This window comes from Dufourea novaeangliae, unplaced genomic scaffold (genome assembly GCF_001272555.1).
Source record: "Dufourea novaeangliae isolate 0120121106 unplaced genomic scaffold, ASM127255v1 scaffold221, whole genome shotgun sequence".
In the NCBI taxonomy this organism is placed as follows: domain Eukaryota; kingdom Metazoa; phylum Arthropoda; class Insecta; order Hymenoptera; family Halictidae; genus Dufourea; species Dufourea novaeangliae.
The window spans coordinates 2009882-2022662 of record NW_015374115.1 but is presented as its reverse complement, the minus strand read 5'-3'; the positions used below and the strand labels follow the sequence as shown (position 1 = coordinate 2022662).

The window sequence follows — 12781 nt, the reverse complement described above, 5'->3', positions numbered from 1 at the left end:
GATGAAATTCGAATAAAAACGTTTGCACGCTGTGTTAAATGATTCGAGATTACACCAAAAATTTAGTCTCATCACAATTATATAAATATTTTTAAAATTTTTCAAACAACATGTTACTTCCACAGAAATTTCGATCATCGAAACATGGCGGTTGAATATGTTCACAGAGGAAAAACACCTGTCTCGAAAAGAAGCAACTTCGTGTCGAAAAAGAGAAAGTTAAAACAAGTTTACGTGTCCTTCGAATATACGGTACCTATAATTAGATGCACATGGATCTGATGAATTATAATTTCGTCGGAGCATATGTTCAAAAATATTAAGGAAGATAATACAAGAATATTATATTAAAAAAAAATGTTCAGTGTATGTTAACCCTGCAGAGCACACTTTCTATAACTACAGCTTGAATTTCTACCTTTCTCTTTTTATAGCAAATATAGATCCCAGTAAATGTTGCCATTGTAAGTTGCATCAATATTCGGACACCTGATTCTTTTCAGAAAAATGGAAATCGAAACACAAGTACAGTTTCTGAAATAAAAAAGTTAATTAAACATATATTTAATTAAGAAAAATTTATCTATTTCATGATTTAAGTAACTTTTTAACTCTAATTCTTTCTTATTTCGCGTCTAGTAGCACAAGTGTCCGATGACTAATGGACTGTAGGTGATTTTTGTACAGGTGTCTAGTGTAAGGTTAAATCTATGCATTCTTAAACAGGTTTAGCACTTTGTGTACCATATCCTTTCTACTAAACATAACAAGAAAAAAATATTTAGTACAAAAGAATAAGGATTCCCAGGATTCTTTCCAAATCTACCACAGAAACGAATGTCCCCCAGAAGAAACCAGAAGCGCGGGCGCAGAACGTCCAATGAATCCAAAAGAATCCGCGATTTCCATGTAACAGCTGGCGCAAAGAATCGAAAAAGCGACAATCCCCGTGCAAAATCCATTTACACGAAATCAGGCTATTATCGTCGCGGCAAGCGAGCGACACAAATCCGACAAACGAGCCTCGTTTTAACGGTTCGTCGCCGCCTCCGCGACGAATCGTCGTTTCCCCGTTGACACCCAGGGAAACGATCTCGCCTGTAACGAAGAAAAAATAAACAAGGCGTCTCTCACAGAGTGAGAGAGAAAAATACTTCGATGGAGGACAGGAAGGACGAAGAAACAGAAAGTAAGAGAAGCGACAATAAAAAAGAAGAAAATAAAAAAGTAAAATGGAAAGCCGTGAAGTCATCGGGCGAGCGTCCCCCGGAGAACGCGCACCCGTTCCCTTTTCTCGTAGCGGCAGCAACCGGCTGATCAGTCTCGATTCCCGCGAACCGTTTCGAGGCACTGGAAATACTCGCTGGAAATAATTACATTAATGGCGTCGCCGGTAGAAAGCCGTTGGATACATCAGGTAGATGCCCAACCACCCCCGTCGACAGTCTTCCTCGGAGGAACGGAAAGCAACCAACCCCCTCCACACACCCCCGCCCCGCGCGGCGCTAGTTTCAATGGCGAAACATGGAACTGACGGAATAATGCTCCACCCACGGGCTAAGGTATACCAACGGGGGTGCGCACCCCCTTCTCCTCCCTCGCACTTCGCACACTCCCTCCCTCCTTTCCACCCATCACCTCTCCACCCCTCAGCCACCCTCGTAGCCGCGCACTCCCTCACTTTCTTCCTGACAATACATAATGCCATTCTGCCGCGGTACCGGCAACAATGAGTGCGCACGTCCTGCTGGAAAGTAATTATCTTAATGTCGACGAGCCCAGAGCCGACGAATGGAGGAGGAACAGTCGCGCGACGGCTGCCTTCTATGTGGGAGATCTCTTGGCTTGGTTACTCCGCTTGCTTTACCTTCCTCCTCTTCCTACACGCCCTCACACCCCTCCCCCTTTATTCCACCTACTCCTTTTGGTTTCCTTCCTTCCTTCCTTCCCCAGACCCCTCTTCCAACACCCCCTAGTCTTGCTCGGTTGCTTGAATCGTTATTACGCTCTTGGATGCAGATTGTACGACACAATATCGATGTCGCGAACCGTTCCACGTGATATCGTGACAAATCGTGTCACAACACGCGGGCCGGGAATTGTCTAGTTGGAGGCTGATTGATGCGACACGGAAGTGTCTTCGGACCTGATTCGGTTTGGTTGCTTCGTGGGGGGGGGGGGGGGAGAAGGGATGGACGTCGTTGAGGCGGATCGGATTGTGGTGGGTAACGGTGGGTCTGGGTCATATTGGGGGTGGTTTTTCGGAATTCTTCGCTGGAGGGTTACTCGAGGATGATGGCTTTTGATGTCTGCTTTGGGTACCCAGGGGGTGAATAATGGTATGATTGGGCGTAAGTGGGGGTGCCGCTTTAAGAGCTTGTCTGCTGAAGCTAATGTCACCGTACGTTAGATGTCGTGATATATAATCGATATTCAATTGTATATCTTCTATTTTTCTTTATTTTTGTTAACTTGAATACGCATTTTTAATGAGTTAGTTTCTTTTTGTAGATTACGATTGTGCATACAAGGTTTTCAGCCCCTTATAAATTTGTTTTTTTTCCGAAGCCGAGTCTCTGCTTAGTTTCTGTTTACTTTGTTTTGATAAATTAGAGAAGAGGGCTTTCCCAATGGTGGGAATAACGCCGTTGCTTGTGTCGCATTCATCGAGGAATCAATGTATTCGGTAACTGTCCTAATACTTATGAGCAGGAATATAATTATTACGTACACTACCTCCAGAAGTATTCGGACACTTACGTTGACGATGCAAATCCGTGAAACATTCATAATTTCAGAATTTCTTATAGTCTTACTTTCTTTTAATGATTTTGAATTTTTTTTATGACAGTCCCATTCTAATATGGACAATATACTGTGTCTGAACACTTATTAACGGTAATGTATGTTATGCGTGTAGTTGATCTGAGTCTCCGATAACGCGATTTATATAACGCAGCATTTCTATGGAGCCTAACATCCGTGTTACACGAGGGTTACCCAAATACAAAATAACTACTTCATCATTCCATGCAGTAGCGTGTATACAAAATGTTCTACAAGTAGAACTAACAAACTCCAAAGGTATCCTAAGTGTCTTGCGTCACAGACATACATTCCACTCCAGCCTCAGAGCCACATCGTGTTCTCCCAACAGTTTCCCGAATCACCTCCCCCCGGTGCGCCATTTTGCCACTTACCAGACATTCATTGAATCGAATCGCTTCATCGGAGACGTCACATCATCCAGCGAATTCTTGTCCGAAAAAAAAAACGGACGGAAGAAATTGATAGATCTGTCCGTTAATAGAGGGAGGGAGGGGGGCTCTCTCTCGAGTGGTGGCCGATAAATCGATCGCATTAGAATCGAGCCGAGAGCCACCGACGCAGAGGAGTCTACCGGCGCGACAGCGTAGCCCCCATAATTCCATTGGTGTGCCTGGAGGCGAGAGATCCTTTGTAATCGACACGCGAAGAACGGACGAGGGGGGAGGAAACAGAGAAGGGAACGGAAGGACGAGGAACGAGAAAAGAAAAAGTGCGTTTTACCGTGACCACCCGGATCGCATTATATTTCCTTTTCCTTCCTCTCTCTTTTCCAATCTCAATTAGTCATTACGTCTCCACGGCGTAACGTAGGCTACGATGCCCTCCTTGAAACACCCTCGACGTCCGCCGCCACCCCGTTTCTGCATTAATTGCGTCTACGTCGAGGCTATGTACCCCCTTCCCAGACCCTGGCCCCCGTAGCTCCTCGATTCGTTTCCCCTCCCCTGGCACCCTAACCATCTCACCCCCTCCCTTATTCCATTTGCGCTGGGTGTTTCGACAGGGATTAGTGTCGACGCCACGAACCGCATAATTCGCCCCGCGCCAACCCCCCAAGCCCACACTCTACCCTCTTCCCACTCCAGAAAATCAGATCCGCGACCGACTCACGCGAGAATCGCGCCCTCCAAGACGTTGTTTACGTAGGAAAATCCGCTGGCACGCTTTGTAATGATTGCCAGCGGAGCGTTATGCTCGATAATTGGTCGTTACGCGTCGTTTGTGCGAGAGGCTTCCTCCGGAGGCAATTCCAGAATACGGAATACACGCATCGAGGGAAACTGCGAGAGGAAACCGCTTGGACGACTCGTATGGGGTGAGTTTTGTCAGACAGTCCAATCGAGGTGAATATATTTTGAATATACGTACTTGGTGGTGGATGATTATATTTTGAGTATCCGTAAGTTTTTATTTATTTTTGTTTATTTTACCTGGAGTGTAATTTACATTGTAGTGCAAAGTAAATTCCTATAGAGGTATACAGAGGTCTCACCTGTATGTAGGTCGCGGGGTACTTATCTGTCAAAGATACAAGGATATTCGTTGGTTTTAATTTTTGGATAATTTGTTTAGCCATCTAAAGGGGTGATTTATAAGAGGATGATTGATGTATGAAGGCAGAGGTAAATTTGTATTGGTAATATTTAGTATTTAAATTCAATAGAACTTTTGATATATTATATGAATATACACCACGAAAGCTGATACAAGGTACTCCGGCAAAGGAATAAAATTAACAAAACACTGCAGGTTTAAAACATAAATATTTAAATGCACGGCCAAATGAAATTATACTCCAATTATTTTGAAAGAAACGTTATAAATTTTAACGACGTCCCTCTATACGCGCATAGATGCTCAAGCGTTTAATAAATCCCAGCATTCGTGTCTAAGCAACCCCAAATCTAAATCACACTCTCAAATTAAAACGTTCCATAAAATTCACCCCCTCGACTTTTCCACTCACCCTCCTATTTACACGGAGACTACCACCTCGCAGAAAGTACCTACGCAGTCTAGAAAATCGCATTAAAAAAAAGGAAAAACGGGGGTAAGTTCTTCTAATACACCACCAGCACCATCTTACATCAAGAACCACCACGTAGATCGTACACACGTGTGTTGACGCACTCGGTAGGCTTCAGCCGACGGTCGCGCGAGCGAATTCCCCGCGGGTGGTGGTGGTGGTGGTGGCCCAATCCTGACGCACGGATAACACTGCGCCCACTTCACCCTCGCCATCCAGGCCGCCCAACAACCCCCCGTGCCCCCTCTCACCCACCCACAAAACCGTAGAGGCAGTCGCTAATTACGCAACGCGTTCGAGCGTTCACGTCGGGGTGGCGACGTAGCGCCGTCATGGGCCCGTGTATCCCTCGTCCAACCTCCCCTCCCCTACCCCCTTAACGTTCCTTCCACCCGTTTTCAATCCCTCTCTGTCTTGTTCCCTCTTACCAGCCGCTTTCTGGTACTTTTACGATTGCCTATAATCACCCAAAGTACGCGTTTGCGATTGCGTTCCGTTCCGCCCCACCTGTTTCCAGGACCAACCAACCAATCAACCCCCTTCTACCCCTCGCCTGATTTCCTACGACCTCCTGGCCGTGTCGAGCAGTCGACTTAATTTGCAGGATCAACCGTCGGAAAACGTTGCGCGTGCGCGCGCGCGCGCCCCCGGATAATCCGGCGCATCCGAATTACACGCTCGACGTGCTGTCTCTGGATACACCGAGCACCTGCAGATTTAACGGAGCCGAGAGGACGATTACTAATTAGCCGGGATTTTGCCACCTGGCTGACAGAGAGACACCCCGCTATTTCGCTCGGTGTGATTCAACGAACGACGAAACTCTGCGTGCTTCCTTGCCTGGATCCGATTTGCGGACGGATACGGCCACCCTTGTAGTGACTGATCGAACGACGATCCCTAGCTTTGTGGTTGGTTGGAGAGGGTTGTGGATGGATTTCAGGAGTGGAGTGAGAGGTTTTTGATGATCTTCTGGGGACATGAAGGGTTTAAGGCTATTCTTTTACGGTTTTATTCGATGCCAAATTAACTGGACGCTTAACTTAACCCTCATTCGTTACTCATTTACCATAGTGGTAATAAATTAATCTAATGATGAGACAAATAGTTATGTATGTAGATTCTTTAAAATCAAAGTCATGGAGCTTCAACTGAATTTACTGAAGGGGTTATTCCTACCAGAGCTGGGCACCATTTTATTCGAATAATAAATCGTGAAAAACATCGGTATCTAAAAGCGTCATTCTGAGTTTTAAACAGTTAATGAGATTAAATAACATTCAGGAAGAAGGTAGTATTTCATTGCACGAATAAGAATTTCTGTCTTTAATCAATTGGAAATGGTGACGTATTTTATTATCTTTTATTCGTTATTCGAAGCTTTTGATCTGGGTACTGCATTTGTCCATCTTTGACTCCTACAATCCACGACACTCTCCCTGAACTATCTTACGACATTACTTTGAAGGGGAGCGTCCAGTGTAACTCTAGATTCTACCTAATTGTGGTTCCCTATTATTATTACATAATTTATTTTAATTTACCCTATTAATATTTCGGAATAGTGATTTGTTTACGTAAATTTAGCTGAATTTATCTACACACGACAAGAAACATAACATCATTTTTTGAAAGAAAAATGTGTTCAATTGACATAAGGGACGCATAAGGGTTAATCATGATTCTAGTGCAGGAATCTATTCTGCATTGCGGTAATTGATGAGCGAGTAAATCCTAGTCTTACACTTTCTCGTCAAGCGTAGTAGCACAGTATGATCAGTTTATTTGTCGCCAAACTCGAGCCCCGTTACCGTTGTACCTTCCAATTCGTAAGCACCCTATACGCGAGCAATAACTCAGCCCACAGAATCAGATTCGCCCCCTTAATGTCTCCAAGTAGGTACGTGTGCTTAAAGTTTCCCCGAAGTTCGCCAGTTGCCAGTAAACTGATTTCACCGTTCTCCCCCGCAACTACGAATCAACCTTCGATCGATTCATTTCCCACATCTGACTAATTGTGGAAGGCTTAATTAATCGTTCAGACTCCGTTCGATATTCCACCTATTCGCCGTTGTTTACGACCATCGTTTCCAGAGGTGGGAGGTCGTGATTGCAGCCGCGAAGAGTGCGACTGTAACTGCCCCGGCTGATCTGTCTATTCACCACCACCCTCTGGCCTCTCGATGCTCCACTAACGCACAATATCGCGCACGGCAAAAAGAGGCGTGGAGAGGAGGGTAGGCTAAAGCCGCGAGAACAAAAACTAAAGAAAAGAAATATCAGCCGCGAGCGTATAGAGAGGCGCGCTTATTCGCGAAGCTTGCACTCACGAAATCGTAATCTCCGGCGCCAGACAAAGCTCGGTACCATTGTATAAACTCCCCGCGATTCTCACGGCACTTCCATAGAGATCGACCTTGGCAATAGGCTCGCGATAGGGCGCAAAAAAAACATCAACGGGAGGATTCCCCAGACGGAATCCCGGGCTCATTCGAAATTCACAGGAGATGGGAAGCAGAGAAAAAGGGGTGGTTGTGGGGTGTAGGAGAGAGAGAGAGAGGGAGGGAGGAATCGCGAGAAAGACTTTCGTTGCTAATGGCAATCATTAAACGGGGACAACGGGTTTTCATACGTATGCACAGCCGAAGATATGCGGCCACCTCGAATGGCCGAAGGTGGATAGCGAAGTCGATGAAAAGAGAAGGTCGAAGCGGGGGGTGGCGTCGAGGCTATACTTAAATTACCTAGAAAGCATCGCCCGGCATTCATACGTGGGATAAGCATTGTCATCCCGGGGGATTGTCTCACAGACACCTCTACGGCACATGCTTTATGTCGCGGAGGATAGCGGAGAACCGGTGCAAGGGGTGACGAAAGGGAAGGTTGGGAGGGCGGAGGGTTGAGGCGGCAGTCGAACCTTTATTAGGCAGATAACCGAGAGATGCGAGCTACGTTATATAGATGCCCATCCACGAGCTGAGCTGCTTCGTTTTACTCACTTCAACGCTTAATGGAATTGAGTTCTTGTAGAGCGCCCTAGCCGTCCCTCCTCCACCACCCACCCCCTCTCGGTTCGCCACCCCACTTGGACGGGGGCGGGACGTCGAAGGGACGCGGCACAGGCGGAGGACATGAGATAATTGGTATTTTGTCTCGCCGAATCCTTTGTATCTCGAGTTTTAATTGACTTCGAGATTTTTCAATACTAATTTGCACCGAACTGCATACAGAGGGAAGGAGCGTGTGAGCAGGACGGAGCTGTGCGTAGACTGGTCTCTGCGCTCTCTCGGACCCGGCACCGTTATCCACCAGAATCCAGGACCAACGGAATGGCGACCGGTTCCACCGGAGATTTTTCTCCGCGAGCCGGAAGAGTCCGGCTTCTCCTCTCTTTTCCCCCCTTTTTTTTCGCGCTTCAATCGCTTCCCTCCCTGTCTGTTTACCGTTCTCGTCATTGGGGGCTCAAGCAACCCGCTGTCTGCCTCGACGAACGCTATCGACGGGGGGTTTTGATCGAGAACGAATTTCGGTAATAATAGGAGGATATTTTATGATTCTTCATAAAATGTTTAGTAACAGAACTGTAGTTAACTTCTGCAACATAAAATTAATGTAGTTACGATTCTTTAATGAACAAATTTTTTCAAGAACTTTCACTTTCACGATTTTTTTAATATGTTAACATTGAAATTTTTACAAAAACGCTGGTGTTCCATGTTCTACAATGTGAAAACCATGTTTCAGAATTTTCTTAATCCAATAGAATGAAGACTGTAAAAATGGCATCCCTCTCAAAGTTGGCGTAGTTAATTGGACCCCATGTGAGCGGAACCCTGAAGAGCTGTGACCACGGAGGGTTAAAAACATTATAATTACAACTAGATATAAATTTCAAATCTCTTTTTTCAGGAGGAATAACAAAATTTAGAAAGAGTCAAGACCCTTTGTAGGTACCTAACTGACAACATACATATCGTTTTCTCTTGGGGTTTCCTTAAGATGGGCCAACAAATCGAATACAAAGAGTTCCACCTAACTTACCTGTATTGAATTGTAAACTTGTATAACAGTGTTTCATTATAAATGAAATCAATCAGATTCAGAAAATGTAATAAGTACCTGTGAGTGGTACGTAAGTACTTACCCCTTTTACTATAAATCGAAGTAACGTTACAACGACGCCACACGGTCGAGCAAGGCGGCGCTTCAGCTCGAAAATGCAGGAAACTTAATCGATTATTTGAGAATCGAAGTAAGGAGACATCGCGCCGAGGCGGTACGCGCCTCCACGACACAAAAGCACAAACGACTAATGCAGTTCACCGACAGAGAGAGAGCTTTTATTCGTTCGGCATTGCTGAATGTCCTTTGGGAGTCGAGGGCGCGCGCGGTGAGTCGAGATTGGGAAAGGGGCACACACCGCTCTGCTCCTTTCGCCGCTGTTGCTTTCCATTCTAATCCAAGTGCCTGTCGTCGAGAGATTTTTTTTTTCCTTGCATTGTTCCTCAGATTTCCCACAGGAAAGGAACCTGGGCGAATATCAACCCTTTCATTGTTTCTACGGGGAGAAAGAAAAATAAAGAACGGCCCCGAACATGCGAATTCTGATTAATTACTCGACGAAACCAGCCCGCGGATTAGTTCCGTCGTTAAGAAAACGACGTCGATGATTCCCTATTTTGGAGCCATGTCGTATCACTGCGTTTGTCATAGGATTCTTCTCTGTGTTCTAAAAATATTTAGAAACCACTACTTAACTTTCATTTTGTCAAAGTATATACATAAGAAAAGCAATTATTCCCTATTTTTTTTACTATCCTATTTCTTATTTAAGAAGTACATACTACTACGTCAACCGTTCTCAGCTTTCGTTTTTGCAAAGACGTACTAATACGTCACTCGACATCAAAGTGTAAATAATGAAACATAAAAATAAAATAAGCCTCTACTAATAATAAATCCTGCAATATCTCTATATTTCATATCTCTCGACTATAAAAACAAACACTACAATAAAGTAAAAATAAATTCCATAAGACTGAATCCCCAATTTACCGACGCAGGTGTCACACAAACTCCCTCCACTAGGCCTCCATAGAACACTCAGGACTCCAGTCAGGATCGCATAAAGCTGGCAAGTCCGTGGAAAAGAATCTAATCTAAAAGATCCTCGTCGTCCAAGAATCCACCTTCGTCCGTCGGCTGCTGGAAGGGGTTGAGCACAAGGGGGATGGGTGGGGGTGGTGGTCTCCAGCCGTAACCAATTATCGCGCGATATCGCGCCGACGTTGGTGTGCGCGGCAGTGCAGGAACAGAGAGCTAGTCAATAACGGGTTGCCTATACGCTATTTGTACTTCATCGTATCGAGGTAATCGATAATAATAATTGCAGCCTCGCGGTCTCCGAGGTAGCAGGCAGTCAGCCCTCCTCGGTCCGGTACGGTGTACAGAGGGGTTGCTGTTTCTGGTCGGCGGTGCCGGTGGAGTCGCTTCAGTGGGGAGAAAGGGTAGAAAAGGTACGCCGTTCGAACCCGTGGCAACCTCGACGAATAGCGTGAAGAGGGTCGGTTCGTGGGCGCGGCGTACGACGCTTTGCGTCGGTTCCGCCCTCGAAATCCTGACCGACAGAGACACCACGCGGCGGGAAAGAGAGAAAGAGAGAGAACGAATGGATCCCTCCAGCAGGTCGTGGACCGGTCCTACGGACACTCCACGCTCAGTCGACACCGGCACTCCATTCGAGTACGTTCGACAGTTTGCCGCGCACACGCCTAGAGATACATACACTCGTTCCGTCAGTTTTCCCGTGCTACTTTTCTCTATCACTCAGCTACCACGGTGTTTGCATCGTTCGACCGTCTCCTTCGAGAAGAAGGAGTAAGAATAATCGGTTAGTGAATGAGGATAGTAACAAGTACTACCCTCGAGCCGCGACGGTAGTCGCCGCGCAAAAGTGCGTGAAGTTCGAACGAGAAGACAGAAGAAAGATCCCCAGGTTGACTGTTGGAGGCCAACACGATAGACTCGTACGAGTCTCGGAACGCTGGTCGTTTTCTCTGGTTCGACAACAACGGAGTGACCATGATGAGCTCGCACCAGCAACACCACGGCTATGGATTCCTCTCGGGCATGGATCTTCATTCCGTGCACCACGTGACGCAAGACATGAACGTGGCCAGCCAGCAGACGTCCGCGTCTCAGGAGCAACACATCAAGAGGCCCATGAACGCGTTCATGGTGTGGTCCAGGATCCAGCGGAAGAAGATCGCCCTGGACAATCCGAAGATGCACAATTCCGAGATATCGAAACGGTTGGGGGCCGAGTGGAAGCTTCTATCCGACTCGGAGAAGCGACCGTTTATCGACGAGGCGAAACGTTTACGGGCGATGCATATGAAGGAGCATCCGGACTACAAGTATCGTCCACGAAGAAAACCGAAGGTTCCAGTCTCTTCTGTGTCAGGGAAAGGTGGCTCGATGGGCTCGGGTGGTTTCCCAAGTTTCCCACTTCCGCCGTACTTCGCTGCTCCAGCTGCTCCGGTGTCACATCATCATCACCATCCGCACCCTCTCGATTACCCGCCTCTGCCGCCTTACTTCGGTTCTGCGTTCGACGCTGTCCACCTGAGCAAATTGGTAGCGGGTAGCAGTGGCACAGGATCGACCTCTACGAGCGCTGCTGCGGCTGCAGCCGCGGCAGCAGCCGACGCAGCTAACAATAACGCAGCTTCAGCAGCAGCGGTGGTCAGCAGCTTCTACTCGGGTTTCTACTCGTCACCAACGACAGCAGGTAAGCCGTACCCCAACACGGCGTCACATCTGGGCCCGTTGTTCTCGACTGGACATCACGGGGTCGGCGCAACCGCACCACATCCGCCCCTAATGTTCCCATCGTCGTCCGCGACCGGATCGGGCAGCATCGTAACAACAACAAGCAGTCCCGGTAGCAGTCCTGGGACCACACCGATCCCGTCCTCCCATCATCAGGTGCAAACACCGACGTCTTCTACCACACTCGACCTCGAACAGCTACGCAGACCCGTATCCGTGATATTCTAGATCCCGTATGGTTTGTACTCTAGGTGTTTTCGAGGAATACGCTCGATCCGTGGAACGGAAGAGGCGGGATGGTGAGTCTTGGGTGTGTTACATTCCGCGAGGCCTGGCTTTCGACCACGGGTACGATCGATGTATATTGAAGAACGAAAGGATGCGTCTCGACGACGCTATTGCGCAGGTTTTAGTTTGTATCTCGTAATCGTCCGATGTGATCTATACGTACATACCATGTAATGTTCGGTCCGAACCCCGACGACGTTGTAATTTATGTATATTTCGAATGATCGAGAGCTGGGGCAAGATCGTAGGCGAATTCGACGTACACGGAGCCCCCGCGAGAATTCCCTACTTTTTTTTTTTTCGCTGGCAAATTCGGCTGATGGGGGCGGGCTGGACGCGAGAATTCGAAGGATCTAGTAGAAGGGGAGCTGGGTCGATTATGGATTGACCGGGGCTTTTCGGGGAAGGCTTGCCGGCAACCACGCGGATGATTGAATTAGCATATTAATGCGGTGGAACAAAAGAGCCGTTTAGGCCATGGATTCGTTTTGCTTTATTGAATGGGCTTTCATTGTACCCTGTGAATAGACGAGAGAGAGAGAGAGATCCCACCTCCCTATACGGAGAGGTGGAGCACATTGTTTTCAAATAATGTTTTCTAATTACGGATGTGCCTTTTACCTGTCACTCGATCATCATCGAAATCTGGCGACTCTTGAGATTTTCGAGTCTTGTATAGACCCCTGGTGTGGAGTCTGTGAATCGCCCGTTTATGTTCACGCTGTTTCTTTCTACTTTTATCTTCTTCTTAGTGTCGCGTTACGATCTATTGTTCCACGTTCCCTTTTGATTCCGATGTCAACTACA

The 12781-nt window shown here is 46.9% G+C and overlaps 1 protein-coding gene across 1 annotated transcript; it reads left to right on the top strand.

Moving 5' to 3' along the window:
• Positions 1-10936: 10936 nt before the first annotated feature.
• On the top strand, positions 10937-11914 carry LOC107191106 (SOX domain-containing protein dichaete-like). Its single transcript, XM_015580060.1, has one exon. It carries the CDS (start codon positions 10937-10939, stop codon positions 11912-11914), a length of 978 nt encoding a protein of 325 aa, XP_015435546.1.
• The last annotated feature ends 867 nt before the right edge of the window (positions 11915-12781 follow it).